Source organism: Tachyglossus aculeatus, chromosome 11 (genome assembly GCF_015852505.1).
Source record: "Tachyglossus aculeatus isolate mTacAcu1 chromosome 11, mTacAcu1.pri, whole genome shotgun sequence".
NCBI classification, from domain to species: domain Eukaryota; kingdom Metazoa; phylum Chordata; class Mammalia; order Monotremata; family Tachyglossidae; genus Tachyglossus; species Tachyglossus aculeatus.
The window spans coordinates 25,440,781-25,459,848 of record NC_052076.1 but is presented as its reverse complement, the minus strand read 5'-3'; the positions used below and the strand labels follow the sequence as shown (position 1 = coordinate 25,459,848).

The following is a 19,068-nucleotide window of genomic DNA, read 5'->3' as shown; positions in this document are numbered from 1 at the left end:
TTGAACCCCTGACCTCTGACTCCAAAGCCCGGGCTCTTTCCACTGAGCCACGCTACTTCAGATTTATTACTCTATTTTACTTGTACATATTTACCAGGTTGTCCCACGGGGGGTTCACAGTCTTAATCCCCATTTTACAGATGAGGGAACTGGGGCACAGAGAAGTGAAGTGACTTGCCCAAAGTCTCACAGCTGACAATTGGTGGAGCTGGGATTTGAACCCATGACCTCTGACTCCAAAGCCCGGGCTCTTTCCACTGAGCCACGCTGCTTCTCTGTTTTGTTGTGTGTCTCCCCCTTCTAGACTGTGAGCCCACTGTTGGGTAGGGACCATCTCTATATGTTGCCAACTTGTACTTCCCAAGCGCTTACTACAGTATTCTGCACACAGTAAGCGCTCAATAAATACGGCTGAATGAATAGACTGTGAGCCTATGTTTGTACGGATTTATTACTCTATTTTACTTGTACATATTTACTATTCTATTTATTTTATTTTGTTAATGTGTTTTGTTTTGTTGTCTGTCTCCCCCTTCTAGACTGTGAGCCCATTGTTGGGTAGAGACTGTCTCTATATGTTGCCAACTTGGACTTCCCAAGCGCTTAGTACAGTGCCCTGCACACAGTAAGCGCTCAATAAATACGATTGAATGAATGAATGAATGCTGCTTTGACTGGGGCGCTTCGGGTCTGACTCGAGGTTGTCTCCAACCTGACCCCAGGGAATTAAGAAGAAAATGGGATACCTACATTTGCATGTTAATTTCCTATTTTACTTTGGCCTCAAAGTATTCTCCCCTTAAGGATGTGTTCTCTTGGTACGTACTACGCTTCTCGGCACTATTTATTCACAATATACTGGGTGAAGAACTGAGTTCACTTTGATGCTTTTCGATTTCGCGGGGGATTTAATCATTCAATCGTATTTACTGAGCGCTTACTGGGTGCAGAGCTCTGTACTAAGCACTTGGGAAGTACAAGTAATCTCAGGTGAGGGAAGAGGGAGTTGACGTTTGAGAATGCAGTGATATTTTCCTATTTTAGTGTTTTACACAATATGTCCCCTCCACCAGCCCACTGTTGGGTAGGGACTGTCTCTATATGTTGCCAACTTGTACTTCCCACGCGCTTAGTACAGTGCTCTGCACACAGTAAGCGCTCAATAAATACGATTGAATGAATGAATATAATCCTACAGAGCAGAAGTTTAACACCCTTCAAATAGGGAAAGGTAGAGTTTTGTGCATTCCACCTGTCTTTGTTTTGCCATAACCTAGGTTATGTAATACTGTCACTCTGTAAAAGGTTTAAAAGTTTTATCAACCGAATTTAATTTTCAGTAAAATTAAAAGTTGTGGGCATCTGAAATCTACCCGATGTTGATGAGCGCATCCGGGTTTCGATTAATAGTCTGTTAATAATATTTCTTAAGCGCTTACTATGCGCCAGACACCATGAGAAGCAGCGTGGCTCAATGGAAAGAGCCCGGGCTCGGGAGTCAGAGGTCATGGGTTCAAATCCCAGCTCTGCCGATTGTACGCTGTGTGACTTTGGGCAAGTCACTTAACGTCTCTGTACCTCAGTGACCTCATCTATAAAATGGGGATTAAGACCGTGAGCCCCATGTGGGGACACCTGATCACCTTGTATCCTCCCCAGCGCTTAGAACAGTGCTTTGAACATAGTAAGCGCTTAATGAATGCCTTTAAAAATATTATTAAATTATTGTACTATTAAAAATACATCATCATTATTATTATGCTAAGCACTGGGGTAGAGACAAGATCATCAGGTTGGACAAAGTCCCTTTTCCACTCCTAGTTTAAGCGGGAGGCTCCTAGTTTAGGGGCTCCTAGTTTAAGCGGGAGGAGAAGCATGTTTTGATTCCCCATTTTATAGATGAGGTCACTGGGACACAGAGAAGTTGAATGACTTGTCCAAGGTCACTCAGCAGACAAGTGGCAGAGTGGGATTAGAACCCAGGTCATCTGACTCTTTCCACCCTGCCACGCTGCTTCTAAAAGCTTGGGAGTGTGAGATTACAATATAAATACTAAAATTCTAGGACTGTGAGCCCGTTATTGAGTAGGGACCATCTCTATATGTTGCCAACTTGGACTTCCCAAGCACTCAGTACAGTGCTCTGCACACAGTAAGCGCTCAATAAATACGATTGAATGAATGAATGAATTCATTTTGATGGATATAAATGCTCAGTGCCCTTGTACAGTGGCAGAACAGTGCTTCACACATAGTAAGCGCTTAACGAATACCATTAAAAATAAACTCTTCAAATCAATCAATCAGAAGGAAGTGCTTGGCTCAGCGTTGTAGTTCAGATGGAGAGGAAAGTGAGGATTTTAGCAATGTTGTGAAGGTAGCATCATCCTCATCATCAATCGTATTTATTGAGCGCTTACTATGTGCAGAGCACTGTACTAAGCGCTTGGGAAGTACAAATTGGCAACATATAGAGACACCGACAGGATCTGGTGAAAGATGGAATAAGTGATTGCTTTGCTGGTTTAGCATTTGTATATTTCATTTGACTACATGCTTTGTGTTGGGAAAAGATTCTCAACCACCTTCATATCAAACAAACTTCTCACTATTGGCTTTAAAGCACTTAAATCAGCTCTTTCCCTCTTACCCATCTTCGCACCTCACCCACTAGAACCTAATAATAATAATAATAATGGCATTTGTTAAGCGCTTACTATGTGCAAAGCACTGTTAGGTTACAAGGTGATCAGGTTGTCCCACGGGAGGCTCGAAGTCTTAATCCCCATTTTACAGATGAGGGAACTGAGGCCCAGAGAAGTGAAGTGACTTGCCCAAAGTTACACAGCTGACAACTTAGCCCATACTCTTCGCTCCTTCAACACCAATCTACTTCCCGTGCCTCAATCTCATCTGTTGTCTTTAATAATAATAATAACAATTATGGTATTTGTTAAACACTACGTGCCAAGCACTGTTCTAGGCGCTGGGGTAGATACGGGTTTATCAGGTTGTCCCACGTGGGGCTTACACACTTGTACATATTTACATATTTATTACTCTATTACTCTTACACACTTGTACATATTTACATATTTATTACTCTATTTATTTATTTATTTATTTATTTTACTTGTACATTTCTATCCTATTTATTTTATTTTGTTGGTATGTTTGGTTCTGTTTTCTGTCTCCCCCTTTTAGACTGTGAGCCCACTGTTGGGTAGGGACTGTCTCTATGTGTTGCCAATTTGTACTTTCCAAGCGCTTAGTACAGTGCTCTGCACATAGTAAGCGCTCAATAAATACGATTGATTGATTGATTCATCCCCATTTTACAGGTGAGGTAACTGAGGGCCACAGAGAAGTTAAGTGACTTGTCCAAGGTCACACAGCTGACGCATGGCGGAGCCGGGATTAAAACCCACGACCTCTGACTCCGAAGCTCAGGCTTTTCCCACTGAGCCACGATGCTTCTCCCCTTTGCTCGCACCCGGCGGACCACCTCCCTCTCCACCTTCGTAGCCCAACCGAAATCATCATCATCATCATCATCAATCGTATTTATTGAGCGCTTACTGTGTGCAGAGCACTGTACTAAGCGGAAATCATTTCTCCTTCGGGAAGCTTTCCCTGGATACTTGCTCATCTCCCCATCCAATTCACCCTGATTTCTGCATCGCCTAAGCACGCGGGTCTGTACCCCTTAAGCACTATGTTACTCAAACCCACCCAGAATTTAAGCACATAATATTCTTATACTCTGCAGCTCCCCCGGCCTGTAATTTATTTTCATGTCTTTCTCCTCCCCTAGACTGTACAATCCCTATTTGTAATTTATTTTACTGTCTCTCTCCTCCCCTAGATTTGTATGATCCTTGAGGGTAGGGACTGTGCCTACCAAGTGATCAAGTCAGGGTTCTGCACCCAGGAAGCGTTCCATAAATCAATCAATCAATCAATCAATCAATCAATCGTATTTATTGAGCGCTTACTATGTGCAGAGCACTGGACTAAGCGCTTGGGAAGTACAAATTGGCAACACATAGAGACAGTCCCTACCCAACAGTGGGCTCACAGTCTAAAAGGGGGAGACAGAGAACAGAACCAAACATACCGGCAAAATAAAATAAATAGGATAGAAATGTACAAGTAAAATAAATAAATAAATAAATAAATAGAGTAATAAATATGTACAACCATATATACATATATACAGGTGCTGTGGGGAAGGGAAGGAGGTAAGATGGGGGGATGGAGAGGGGGACGAGGGGGAGAGGAAGGAAGGGGCTCAGTCTGGGAAGGCATCCGACTTAAATAAATACCACTAAATACCAATAAATACCACTGATCGATTGATATTTTGCTTCCAGACTGTGAGCCCGCTGTTGGGTAGGGACCGTCTCTATATGTTGCCAACTTGTACTTCCCAAGCGCTTAGTACAGTGCTCTGCACACAATAAGCGCTTGATAAATAATAATAATAATAATAATGGCATTTATTAAGTGCTTACTATGTGCAAAGCACTGTCCTAAGCACTGGGGAGGTGACAAGGTGATCAGGTTGTCCCCCGGGGGGCTCACAGTCTTAATCCCCATTTTACAGATGGGGGAACTGAGGCCTGGAGAAGTGAAGTGACTGGCCCAAAGTCACACAGCTGACACTTAGAGGAGCCGGGATTTGAACCCATGACCTCTGACTCCAAAGCCTGGGCTCTTCCCACTGAGCCACGCTGCTTCTATTCAAATACAATTGAATGAATGAAATGAATGAATGATTCAAATTTATACTTATATTGGTACAGCTCTTTCTCACGAGCCAAGGGCAAATCGACTTCCTAAAACGATTTAGAGGTTTTTGCAATTTGGGTGAAAATCCGCTTTAAAACGTAAGGTGCAGCGTGGCTCAGCGGAAAGAATCCGGGCTTTGGAGTCAGGGGTCATGGGTTTGAATCCCGGCTCCGCCAATTGTCAGCTGTGTGACTTTGGGCAAGTCACTTCACTTCTCCGGGCCTCAGTTACCTCATCTGTAAAATGGGGATGAAGACTGTGAGCCCCCTGTGGGATAACCTGATCCCCTCGTATCCCCCCCAGCGCTTAGAACAGTGCTTTGCACATAGTAAGTGCTTAATAAATGCCATTACTATTATTCTTATTATTATTTGCCCTCAAATGGATTTTAAGTCCAGATTTTTTTGGTTTTGTTTTGCCAGAAGATTGTAGATCCAGCCCTTTAGGACTCCTCAGACCAGATCTGAGCAGCCAAAGGGTTGAGCAACTTTCTGCTGGTAAAAGACAATAATAATAATAATAATGGCATTTATTAAGTGCTTACTATGTGCAAAGCACTGTTCTAAGTGATGCACAACTAAGGCCCTTGGGGGTTTATTGGAATAAATCAATTTAGATGAATTGATCAGGACTGAAAGATAGGTAGCATGAGAGAAGAAGCCTCTGTAATCATTGTTATAGTTGGATTTATAATAGTCTTGGATTCTGAAGAAGTCACTTGGCTCTTCCTCGTTTGTACATTTGGGGATGATGATGATGATGGTATTTGTTAAGCGCTTACTATGTGCAAAGCACTGTTCTAAGCACTGGGGGGATACAAGGTGATCCAGTTGTCCCACGTGGTGCTCACAGTCTTAATCCCCATTTTACAGATGAGGGAACTGAGGCACAGAAAAGTTAAGTGACTTGCCCAAAGTCACACAACTGACAATTGGAGAAGCTGGGATCTGAACCTCTGACCTCTGACTCCAAATCAATCAATCAATCAATCAATCGTATTTATTGAGCGCTTACTGTGTGCAGAGCACTGTACTAAGCGCTTAGTACAGAGCTCTGAACACAGTAAGTGCTCGATAAATACAATTGTAAATGCAATTGTAAATACAATTGTAAATTGTAAATTGTAAATACAATTGTCAGGGATGATAACATACCCCTTCCTCACAAGAGGAAGCATGGCCTAGTGGACAGAGCATGGGCCTGGGAGTACGAGGACCTGGGTTCTAATCCCAGCGCCGCCACTTGTCTGCTGTGTGATCTTGAGCAGGTCACTTCACTCCTCTGTGCCTCAGTTCTCTCATCTGTAAAATGGGGATTAACACAGTGAGCCCCAATGGAACATGGACTGTGTCCAACCCGATTACCTTATATCTACCCCAGCGCTTAGTAAAGTGCCTGACACATAGTAACTACTTAACAAATACAATTAAGAAAAAAACAACAAGATGACAATTGTGAAGGTAAAGACTTCTAAATGATCCAACTTAACGCAATCAAGAATACGACTGCTAGGCCAAATTGAAATTAGCAGAAATAAATAATGCCATTCACTTACCCTTAGAATGGAAACAAAAATAATCAGAATTCATTTACACCTTACACTGCCTCGTCCCTGATGACCCTGTGAGATGGGAGGGAGGGAGTGTCAAAAAAAAATTTTGGCTGAGCAAATTGGGGTCACTATGAGTAGAAGCAGGAAGAACATTATGGAGCGCACACTTGGTAGAGTGCACTGTATGGGTGCTTTGGAGGTACAGGAAAAAGAAGTGATGCATTCCCTTCCCACAAAGGGCTTCCTCTCTAATAGGGGAGACAGGTGATTTGTCCAAAGTTGCACCGAGTTGCAGGCCCTGGGGCTTGACTCCTCCAAATTTCCTCCCATTATTATTTTTTTAATGGTATTTAAGTGCTCACTAAGACGTAAGTTAGTCAGGAGAGATACAGTCCCTGTCCGCCTCACAGTCTAGGTAAGAGAGAGTCTCTTGCGAATCAATCACCGTCCATTGCGACGTTGTAAATAAAGTCCCGATAGGTTTGACACGTCTATCTTTCTTCTGTATTGCAGAGTGAAGACAACGTCGATCCACCCAATACTCCGCCTTCGTCATCGACTGACTACTCGAGTGGTGCTGAGCCTCCTCTTTTCTATGCCCCGTGGCCTAACTATGGCGAGGAGAGTAATCAACCTTCCAGCTCTCAGACCAGTGTCAAGAACAGGTAAGTGATTAAAACAAATTAAACCGTGAAACTTCTCCCTTGACCAAAGAGTTAAATGGCAACGGTACATGTGCGTTATATTTAAAAAGGAAATTTATGAAATCCCTTTTTTTTGAATGTACGGCTATTTCCTAAATAGGGAACTATGCAGCCCACGTGCGGACAATTAAAAGGTTCTAATTTCAGATATCGTTACAGCAGAACATATTCCTTTGCAATTAGGACAACCAAGGGCTCCTCACAAGTCTTTTTCCTCTAAAGAGAATGATTTCTTCGAGAAATGATTTCATCGTGGTATATGTATATATATATATATATGTATATCCTGTATATACTATATATATGTACATATTTATTACTCTATTTATTTTACTTGTACATATCTATTCTATTTATTTTATTTTGTTAGTATGTTTGGTTTTGTTCTCTGTCTCCCCCTTTTAGACTGTGAGCCCACTGTTGGGTAGGGACTGTCTCTATATGTTGCCAATTTGTACTTCCCAAGCGCTTAGTACAGTGCTCTGCACATAGCAAGCGCTCAATAAATACGATTGATGATGATGATGATGATGATCATTTCCAGTTTTCAAAAATCCGTCCGTTTCCTCTCCCCGACCTCCCTGCCTCCGGCCTTCCCCGTCTCCAGTCCGTATTTCACCCTTTCAGACTCTCGATTAGCTCTCCCCCACCTGCCCATCCTCTCTCCTCTTCTTCTACACCATAGCCCACACATCTTTTCTCTGTCTCCCCGTCGACTTTCAACTCCCTCCCCCTTCATATCATCATCAATCGTATTTATTGAGTGCTTACTGTGTGCAGAGCACTGTACTAAGCGCTTGGGAAGTACAAATTGGCAACATATAGAGACAGTCCCCACCCAACAGTGGGCTCACAGACCATCACTCTCCCAACTTCAAAGGCCTACTGAAATCTCAGGAAAACTTTCCTGACTAACCTCCAGGAAGCAGCATGGCCCAGTGGAAAGAGCCCGGGCCTGGGAGCCTGAGGACCTGGGTTCTAATCCCGCCTCTGCCACTTGTCTGCCGTGTGAACCCGGGCAAGTCACTCCACTTCTCTGTGCCTTGGTTCCCTCATCTGTAAAATGGGAATTAAGGCTGCAAGCCCCATGTGGGACATGCACTGTATCATTCATTCATTCAATCATATTTATTGAGCGCTTACCGTGTGCAGAGCACTGTACTAAGCGCTTGGGAAGTACAAATTGGCAACATAGAAGTGGAGAAGTGGTCTGTCAGATATGAGACCTCTCCCCCTCGTCCCCCTCTCCATCCCCTCATCTTACCTCCTTCCCTTCCCCACAGCACCTGTATATATGTATATATGGTTGTACATATTTATTACTCTATTTATTTATTTTACTTGTACATTTCTATCCTATTTATTTTATTTTGTTGGTATGTTTGGTTCTGTTCTCTGTCTCCCCCTTTTAGACTGTGAGCCCACTGCTGGGTAGGGACTGTCTCTATGTGTTGCCAATTTGTACTTCCCAAGCGCTTAGTACAGTGCTCTGCACATAGTAAGCGCTCAATAAATACGATTGATTGATTGATTGATTGATGAGGGGGGAGGGAGTCCCAGGCCAGAGGGAGGATGATAATAATACTGATGGTATTTGTTAAGCGCTTACTACGTGCAAAGCACTGTTCTAAGCACTGGGGGGATACAAAGTATCCAACCTGATTTGCTTGTATCTACCCCAGTTTTTAGTACAGTGCCTGGTACATAACAATAATAATAATAATGATGGCATTTATTAAGCACTTACTATGTGCAAAGCACTGTTCTAAATGCTGGGGAGGTTACAAGGTGATCAGGTTGTCCCGCGTGGGGCTCAGTCTTAATCCCCATTCTCCAGATGAGGGAACTGAGGCCCAGAGAAGTGAAGTGACTTGCCCAAAGTCACACAGCTGACAAGTGGCGGAGCCGGGATTCGAACCCATGGTCTCTGACTCCAAAGCCCGTGCTCTTTCCACTGAGCCGCGTTGCTTCTACATAGTTAAGCACTTAACAAATACCATTAAAAAACAGCAACAACAAAAAAACCCACACACATACTCATTGCTTGAGAAGGCTGGGGGAGGGTGGTTCATTCATTCATTCATTCAATCGTATTTATTGAGCGCTAACTGTGTGCAGAGCACTGTACTAAGCGCTTGGAAAGTACAATTTGGCAACAGATAGAGACGGTCGCTGCCCAACAACAGGCTCACAGTCTAGAAGGGGGAGACAGACAACAAAACACAACAAGTAGACAGGTGTCTTGCGTTTTATTCAGGTACGGCTTGGAAGAGGCCTTAAAGTTACTCTTGGTCATTTAATCACATTTTTATATTCTGCCCATTTAGCCATAATCTTTTAGCTATCTTTTAAGGTCCAAGAAATAAACAGGGATATTTTAAGAGTGATTTACCACATTTAGAAAGAAAGCAATCGAGTACTGAGAGAAGTTATTTTACTGCAAGGAAGCAGCTTGGGGCCAACTGATAGTGCTTCTTTACTTCCACATAGATACAGTGCTGGGCATTCATTTTCACTATTTTGCTTCTGCTCATTAACTGAAAAAAGTAGCGCACTTAGAATTTTTTAAATTCTTGGCAAAACCTCCCCCAGCAACACAAAATGATATTGATACATCCTAGTAGAAATAATTAACATTTTCCTGAAGGTTGACCTGTAAAATGTAAACTTATTTTAAAATAGATTTTTACGGTGTTTTTTCTTCCAGGAAGCCCATGAGTCGTACAGCTCAAACTGAGAGTCAGCCAATACCTTTCACAAAGAGCATTTCTGAGATGCTTGAGAATTAGGGAGCGTGAAAGCAATAAGGAGTGAAATAGGAAGGAGAGAAAGGAAGCTAGAAAGGGAAGCAGGCAGTTTAAACTGAGATTTCCAGGAGACGGTTTTCAACAAGGCTGGTCTCAGACGTCGTGCGAGTAAAATTCAGACCCGCCTCAGAGGGCCGCTTTCTTGGATTTTGTTTGATTTATTTAAATCAATAATTAGGCAGAAAACATCTATAGTTTTGAAAGACAGAACCCCCAGTGTGTTCAATATGCTCATCTTCCAAAAAAAAATTAAAAAAATCAAAATTTGGGGGGAAAATTGCAAAATTTCCATGGAATGCTCATACCCTTTCCATTCGGTTGTGAGCCAACCAAAAAGAACGTATAAGTAAGATCTGAGGGACGGCTTGGGCAAAAACCTCAGAATTGGGCACACTTTGGTGGGGGAAAAAATCATTATCTACTACTGATTGATTCTTTTTAATGGCATTTGTTCAAGCGCTTACTATGTGTCGAAGACTGTTCTAAGCCCTGGAGTTAATTAGGTCGGACACATTCCCTGTCCCACATGGGGCTCACAGCCTAAGTAGGAGGGAAAACAGGTTTCCCCATTTTACAGTTGAGGAAACTGAGGGACAGAGACTTGTCCAAGGTCACACACAGCCAGCAATTGGCAGAGTCAAGATTAGAACCCAGGTCCTTCTGACTCCTTGTTCTCCCCACTAGGCCACGCTGCTTGATTGATAAATGTGTAGTCACACGGTCCCAACCAACGCTCTTTGATTTGTTTCTAGGGCCCAAACCGACAGAAATGACTTCGGCAGCGAAACGGACTTGTACGGACTGGTGTCTAACATTTTGGAAGAACAAGATAAGCCGCAGCCTGGATACGCTGAGGGGTTAGTGGAGTTTCTATATGGACCATTTTGTTATGATAAACTTGTTGTAACTTGTGTTATTAAGCTTTTTTTTCTAACTACCCAATGTAAAATTTCTGCTGGCAGTGGGAAACATTCACAGAATTCACGAACCAAGGGAAGGGTCAACCAGAGGGAGGGCACCAAGTCTGGGTGCCCTCATTTGTACTGCTCAAGGATGAAAATTTATGCCAGGTTTTCATTTTGAGGGGAGGGGCACCCTTTGGTTTTGTTCTCTGTCTCCCCCTTTTAGACTGTGAGCCCACTGTTGGATAGTAAGCGCTCAATAAATACGATTGTTGTTGATAGGGACTGTCTCTAGATGTTGCCAACTTGTACTTCCCGAGCTTAGTACAGTGCTCTGCACACAGTAAGCGCTCAATAAATATGACTGATTGATTGATTGATTGAATGGGGTGTGAGTTTTCAAGGCCCTCAATTTGGGGGCGGGGTGGGTTAGAAAAACCCTGTCGGGGAAGCAGAATTGCCTCCAATTTCAAGCTGGGTAATCAATCAATCAATCAATCGTATTTATTTAGCGCTTACTATGTGCAGTGCACTGTACTAAGCGCTTGGGAAGTACAAATTGGCAACACATAGAGACAGTCCCTACCCAACAGTGGGCTCACAGTCTAAAAGGGGGAGACAGAGAACAGAACCAAACATACCGACAAAATAAAATAAATAGGATAGAAGTGTACAAGTAAAATAAATAAATAAATAGAGTAATAACTATGTACATAGTAGTAGTAGTACTATGGGTAGTAGGGTAGTAGTAGAAGAGTAGAAGACATAGTAGAAGAGCTCACACTCTTCTAGACTGTGAGCCCACTGTTGAGTAGGGACCGTCGCTATGTGTTGCCAACTTGGACTTCCCAAGCGCTTAGTCCAGTGCTCTGCACACAGTAAGCGCTCAATAAATACAATTGAATGAATGAATGAATAGTATTTATTAGGTGTTTACTATGAGAGAAGCAGCGTGGCTCAGTAGAAGGAGCCCGGGCTTGGGAGTCAGAGGTTATGGGTTCTAATCCCGGCTCCGCCACTTGTCAGCTGGGTGACTGTGGGCAAGTCACTTCACTTCTCTGGGCCTCAGTTCCCTCATCTGTAAAATGGGGATTAAGACTGTGATTCCCCTGTGGGACAACCTGATCACCTTGTAACCTCCCCAGCGCTTAGAACAGTGCTTTGTAAGCACCTAATAAATACCATTAAAAAAAAAATATCTGGCCCCCTCCCCAGACTGGATCTGAGGACATTTTTCACCTGTATATATGTATATATTTTTGTACATATTTATTACTCTATTTATTTATTTATTTATTTATTTATCTTACTTGTACATATCTATTCTATTTATTTTATTTTGTTAGGATGTTTGGTTTTGTTCTCTGTCTCCCCCTTCTAGACTGTGAGCCCGCTGTTGGGTAGGGACTGTCTCTATGTGTTGCCGACTTGTACTTCCCAAGCGCTTAGTCCAGTGCTCTGCACACAGTAAGCACTCAATAAATATGACTGATTGATGAGAGAAGCAGCGTGGCTCAGTGGAAAGAGCCCGGGCTTGGGAGTCAGAGGTTATGGGTTCTAATCCCAGCTTTGTCACTTGTCAGCTGTGAGACTTTGGGCAAGTCACTTCACTTCTCTGTGCCTTAGTTACCTCATCTGTAAAATGGGGATGAAGACTGTGAGCCCCATGTGGGACAAGCTAATTACCTTGTATCCCCCCAGCGCTTAGAACAGTGCTTTGCACATAGTAAACGCTTAACAAATGCCATTATTATTATTATTATTATTATTCTTGTCACTTAACTTCTCTGAGTCTCAGTTACCTCATCTGTAAAATGGGGATTAAGACTGTAAGCCCTCCGTGGGACAACCTGATCACCTTGTATCCCCCCAGCGCTTAGAACAGTGCTTTGCACATAGTAAGCACTTAACAAATGTCATTATTATTATTATTATTATTATGTCCACTACCAGAACAATTGCAGATGGATGTGGGGTATTCTGGAAGAGATGTGTGGCTAGAAGCAGCATGGCTCAGTGGAAAGAGCATGGGCTTTGGAGTCATAGGTCATGGGTTCAAATCCCACTCTGCCACTTGTCAGCTGTGTGACTTTAGGCAAGTCACTTAACTTCTCTGTGCCTCAGTTGCCTCATCTGTAAAATGGGGATTAAGACTGTGAGCCCCACGTGGGACAACCTGGTCACTTTGTAACCTCCCCAGTGCTTAGAACAGTGCTTTGCACATAGTAAGTGCTTAATAAATGCCATTATTATTATTATTATTATGTGTCCTATGGGTCGGAGACGACAACAGCATAAGACAATGTGCAGAGCACTGTACTCGACAACGGGAGAAGAATACACAAATGGGGATAATAGTAATAATAATAATGATGGTATTTGTTAAGCGCTTACTATGTCCAAGCACTGTTCTAAGCGCTGGGGTAGAGACAGGGTAATCAGGTTGTCCCACGTGGGGCTCACGGTCTTCATCCCCATTTCACAAATGAGGGAACTGAGGTCCAGAGAAGTTAGGTGACTTGCCCAAGGTCACACAGCAGACAAGCAGCGGAGTCGGGATTAGAACCCACGACCTCTGACTCAGATCGGGTCCCTGTCCCTCTGGGGGCTCGCAACCTAAGAGTGTAGATGGGAAGAGCCCCAGGTGAGGACGAGAGCCTAGTGGGGGTGGGACGAGAGAACATGTGTAATGCCATTAAAAATAATAATAATAATAATAATAATAATAATAATAATAATGGCATTTGTTAAGCGCTTGCTATGTGCAAAGCCCTGTTCTAAGCGCTGGGGGGGATACAAGGTGATCAGGTTGTCCCACGTGGGGCTCACAGTCTTCATCCCCATTTTACAGATGAGGTAATTGGGGCTCAGAGAAGTGAAGTGACTTGCCCAAGGTCACACAGCATCCATGTGGCGGAGCGGGGATTCGAACCCATGACCTCTGACTCCAAAGCCCGGGCTCTTTCCACTGAGCCACGCTGCTTCTGCCATTAGTGAGTCAATTGAATGGTTCGCGCAGCCCAGGTCTCTAGCTTTGATAATAATAATAATAATAATAATGGCATTTGTTAAGCGCTTACTATGTGCCAAGCACTGTTCTAAGAGCTGGGGAGGATACATGGTGATCAGATTGTCCCACGTGGGGCTCACCGTCTTCATCCCCATTTTCCAGATGAGGGAACTGAGGCCCGGAGAAGTGAAGTGACTTGCCCAAAGTCACACAGAGGAACCGTATAATGGTTGCCCTTTTTACTCCTTGGCTACGGTTCAGGTTTTGTCAGTGCCCGGCTTTTCTCTCTAATCACCCGTCACGATCCATTCTTTCATAAATTCACCCAAACCCCCGTGAAGCTACTATTATTTTACATCGGCCCAACTGTCTGTAGAGGAACAAGTTCCGCGCGCTTAATCAATCAATCAATCGTATTTATTGAGCACTTACTGTGTGCAGAGCACTGTACTAAGCGCTTGGGAAGTCCAAGTTGGCAACATATAGAGACAGTCCCTACCCAACAGTGGGCTCACAGTCTAAAACCGTTTGCTGGGTGAAGGAAGTGTTCACTTTTGTTTGTTTGGAGCCAACTGACTTTACTCAGTGCCCCTTATTAATCAATCAGTGGTATTTATTGATTACTGTGGGCAGAGCACTGTACTAAACCCTAAAGAGGGTACAGTACAATAGAGCCGGTAGACGCGATCCCTATCCTTGAGGAGTTTACAATCATCATCATCAATCGTATTTATTGAACGCTTACTGTGTGCAGAGCACTGTACTAAGCGCTTAGGAAGTCCAAGTTGGCAACATCTAGAGACAGTCCCTACCCAACAGTGGGCTCACAGTCTAAAAGGGGGAGACAGAGAACAAAACCAAACATACTAACAAAATAAAATAAATAGAATAGATATGTACAAGTCATTACGTTGTACATGTACATGTATTACATGTACAAGTATTACAATGTAGTGTACAAGATGGACATTCCAATAAATTACAGGTAGAGGTGTGGTGATCTCTGCTCAACAAAAACTCCATGTTCATCCACGTCTCCCCACTCCCCAAATGCCCCCATGGTTGCCCATTCCCCCTCCGTATTAAGCAGAAACTCCTAACCAGCCACTCGCTCATTTGTCTCCCCCTATTTATTTACATATTTATTACTCTATTTATTTATTTATTTTACTTGTACATACCTATTCTATTTATTTTATTTCGTTAGTATGTTTGGTTTTGTTCTCTGTCTCCCCCTTTTAGACTGTGAGCCCACTGTTGGGTAGGGACCGTCTCTATATGTTGCCAACTTGGACTTCCCAAGCTCTGCACATAGTAAGCGCTCAATAAATACAATTGATTGATGGATTGATTTATCCTCGTTCCTCTTCCACTGTAACCCAGCTCGACTTTTCCCTCTTCTTGAGTGAATTTATTGGCTGGGCCTCTCTAGCCCCCCACGTCACGCTCCTGGCCCTCTCTTCTGATGGAAGCCCCCTTCACGGCCAGCCCTTCCCATTTTATCTCCTCCAGGAAGCCTTCCCTAATTAATCTCTCGTCTCCCCACCTTCTTTCCTCCCCTACTTGCCACTTCAACACTTCTGTGTCACCTAAGCCCTTGAGTATTCACCGCCCCACACCCACCACGGCACTTTCTGTACACGTCTTTCTATTCCATTACTTCCCCCTACCCGAGGTTTCTTTTGGTGTCCTTTTCCCCTGCTGAGATTGCAAGCTCTACGAGGGCAGGAATCACGTCCACTTACTCTGTTGAGCACTCCCGTTTGCTCTCAAGGCCCTACTGAGAGCTCACCGCCTCCAGGAGGCCTTCCCAGACTGAGCCCCTTCCTTCCTCTCCCCCTCGTCCCCCTCTCCTTCCCCCCATCTAACCTCCTTCCCTTCCCCACAGCACCTGTATATATGTATATATGTTTGTACATATTTATTACTCTATTTATTTATTTATTTATTTTATTTGTACATATCTATTCTATTTATTTTATTTTGTTAAGTATGTTTGGTTTTGTTCTCTGTCTCCCCCTTTCAGACTGTGAGCCCACTGTTGGGTAGGCACTGTCTCTATATGTTGCCAACTTGTACTTCCCAAGCGCTTAGTACAGCGCTCTGCACATAGTAAGCGCTCAATAAATACGATTGATGATGATGATGATGTATATATGTTTGTACATATTTGTTACTCTATTTATTTATTTATTTTACTTGTCCATATCTATTCTATTTATTATATTTTGTTAGTATGTTTGGTTTTGTTCTCTGTCTCCCCCTTTTAGACTGTGAGCCCACTGTTGGGTAGGGACTGTCTCTATACGTTGCCAACTTGTACTTCCCAAGCGCTTAGTCCAGTGCTCTGCACACAGCAAGCGCTCAATAAATACGATTGACGATGACGACCGTCTCTCTATGTTGCCAACTTGTCCTTCCCAAGCGCTTAGTCCAGTGCTCTGCACACAGTAAGCGCTCAATAAATACGATTTATTATTTATTTTATTTGTACATATCTATTCTATTTATTTTATTTTGTTAGTATGTTTGGTTTTGTTCTCTGTCTCCCCCTTTTAGACTGTGAGCCCACTGTTGGGTAGGGACTGTCTCTAGATGTTGCCAACTTGTACTTCCCAAGTGCTTAGTCCAGTGCTCTGCACACAGCAAGCGCTCCATAAATACGATTGACGACGACGACCGTCTCTCTATGTTGCCAACTTGTCCTTCCCAAGCGCTCAGTCCAGTGCCCTGCACACGGTAAGCGCTCAATAAATACGATTGATGATGATGATGATGCCTAGTACTGCAGAGTAAGCGCTCAGCAAGCGATCCATTCACCCCCTGACCCATCCCCGATGAGCCGGGAAAAGAGAAACTTCCAGTGCCAGAGCCCACCGAAGGGAGGGGAGCCCTCCAGGGCTGAGCGGGACGTCCAGGGACACGGCCAGATGGGAGGAAATTTTAGCAGCTCCATTTTTCCAGCCGCCAATCCAGCCCCAATGGGTGGGGCGGGCCGGCTCCTGCTGCCAACCTGCCCAAAATAGTTTTGGGAAGCAAGGCCGGTGGCTGACTTCCGCAGGGGTGAAGACCCCCATGGAGTCCTTGCCCCCCACTTCTCCCCTCCCCGCTCTGGTCAGCCACATCACCTTCCAGGACCATCATTTCTAAGTGGGCTTTGGGCTCCGATCAATTCACCACCCAGTCCAATTCCCATTCCAGGAATTTACTGCTCTGACTGAAAACCTGGCTCCCCTCCTAGCCGTGAGTCAGCCATTCACGCAGACTCACCCATAAGCATCTGATTGTCTCCGGCTATAATGAACACGGGAATTTTATGAATCCTCGCTCTCATGAGACGGGGTGGGACCGGGTGGAGTCCCTGCGAAGGTTGAGGCTTTCCCTGGGATGGGGAAAACATCCCCGAGGGGATCCCGGGAAAGATCACCGAGAAGCAGCATGGCTCTGGGGAAAGAGTCCCACAGCACCTGTATATATGTATATGTTTGTACATATTTATTACTCTATTTATTTATTTTACTTGTACCTATCTATTCTATCTATTTTATTTTGTTAGTACGTTTGGTTTTGTTCTCTGTCTCCCCCTTCTATCATCATCACCAATCGTATTTATTGAGCGCTTACTGTGTGCAGAGCACTGTACTAAGCGCTTGGGAAGTACAAATTGGCACCGTATAGAGACAGTCCCTACCCAACAGTGGGCTCACAGTCTAAAAGGGGGAGACGGAGAACAAAACCAAACATACTAACAAAATAAAATAAGTAGAATAGATATGTACAAATAAAATAAATAAATAAATAGAGTAAAAAATATGTACAACCATATATACATATATACAGGTGCTGTGGGGAAGGGAAGGAGGTAAGATGGGGGGATGGAGAGGGGGACGAGGGGGAGAGGAAGGAAGGGGCTCAGTCTGGGAAGGCCTCCTGGAGGAGGTGAGCTCTCAGCAGGGCCTTGAAGGGAGGAAGAGAGACTGTGACTGTGAGCCCACTGTTGGGTAGGGACTGTCTCTCTATGTCGCCAATTTGTACTTCCCAAGCGCTTAGTACAGTGCTCTGCACACAGGAAGCGCTCAATAAATACGACTGATGATGAAAGAGCCCGGGCTTTGGAGTCAGAGGTCACGGGTTCAAATCCCGGCTCCGCCAACTGTCAGCTGGGCGACTTTGGGCAAGTCACTTCACTGGGCCTCAGTGACCTCATCTGTAAAAAGGGGGGTGAAGACTGTGAGCCCCCGGTGGGCCAACCTGATCGCCTTGTAACCTCCCCAGCGCTTAGAACAGTGCTTTGCACGTAGTAAGCGCTTAATAAATGCCATCATTAGTATTATTATTATCCCTGGCTTCATTCGGGACCTTTCCGACCCGATTCCTGGGTCGGTTTCCTCAAGATCCCTCCTTTCCCCCCGGCTCGAGCCCTTAAAATTTTTCCCTGTCTTGGGAGAGAGGCCCTCACCCCGAATGCGGTGTGTCTTACAGCCCTCTTGTGGAGTTAGGAAAGTTAAGTTGTGGTGTTAGAAAGGCAGGGTGGTTGCGATTTATTTCATTTTGTTAATATGTTTGGTTTTGTTCCCTGTCTCCCCCTTCTAGACTGTGAGCCCGCTGTTGGGTAGGGACCGTCTCTATAATAATAATAATAATGGCATTTATTAAGCGCTTACTACGTGCAAAGCACTGTTCTAAGCGCTGGGGAGGTTACAAGGTGATCAGGTGGTCCCATGGGGGGCTCAGTCTTCGTAAATATTAATAATAATAAATATTACTCTATCTATTTATTTATTTATTTTACTTGTACATATCTATTCTATTCATTTTATTTTGTTAATACGTTTGGTTTTGTTCTCTGTCTCCCCCTTCTAGACTGTGAGCCCGCTGTTGGGTAGGGACCGTCTCTATAATAATAATAATAATAATGGCATTTATTAAGCGCTTCCTATGTGCAAATTACTGTTCTAAGCGCTGGGGAGGTTACAAGGTGATCAGGTGGTCCCATGGGGGGCTCAGTCTTCATAAATATTAATAATAATAAATATTACTCTATCTATTTATTTATTTATTTTACTTGTACATATCTATTCTATTTATTTTATTTTGTTAATTTGTTTGGTTTTGTTCTCTGTCTACCCCTTCTAGACTGTGAGCCCGCTGTTGGGTAGGGACCGTCTCTATAATAATAATAATAATAATAATAATGGCATTTATTAAGCGCTTACTATGTGCAAAGCACTGTTCTAAGTGCTGGGGAGGTTACAAGGTGATCAGGTGGTCCCATGGGGGGCTCAGTCTTCATAAATATTAA

General features: G+C 43.8%; 1 protein-coding gene across 1 annotated transcript in view; it reads left to right on the top strand.

Annotated features, from left to right (window-relative positions):
• The window catches only part of MEIOC (meiosis specific with coiled-coil domain), a 49,137-nt gene that overhangs the window by 8,657 nt on the left and 21,412 nt on the right, over nucleotides 1-19,068 (top strand). The window contains exons 3-4 of the mRNA XM_038754069.1: nucleotides 6,857-7,008; nucleotides 10,607-10,711. Of these exons, the coding sequence (XP_038609997.1) occupies nucleotides 6,857-7,008; nucleotides 10,607-10,711 (257 nt within the window). The remainder of the gene's footprint in view (nucleotides 1-6,856; nucleotides 7,009-10,606; nucleotides 10,712-19,068) is intronic.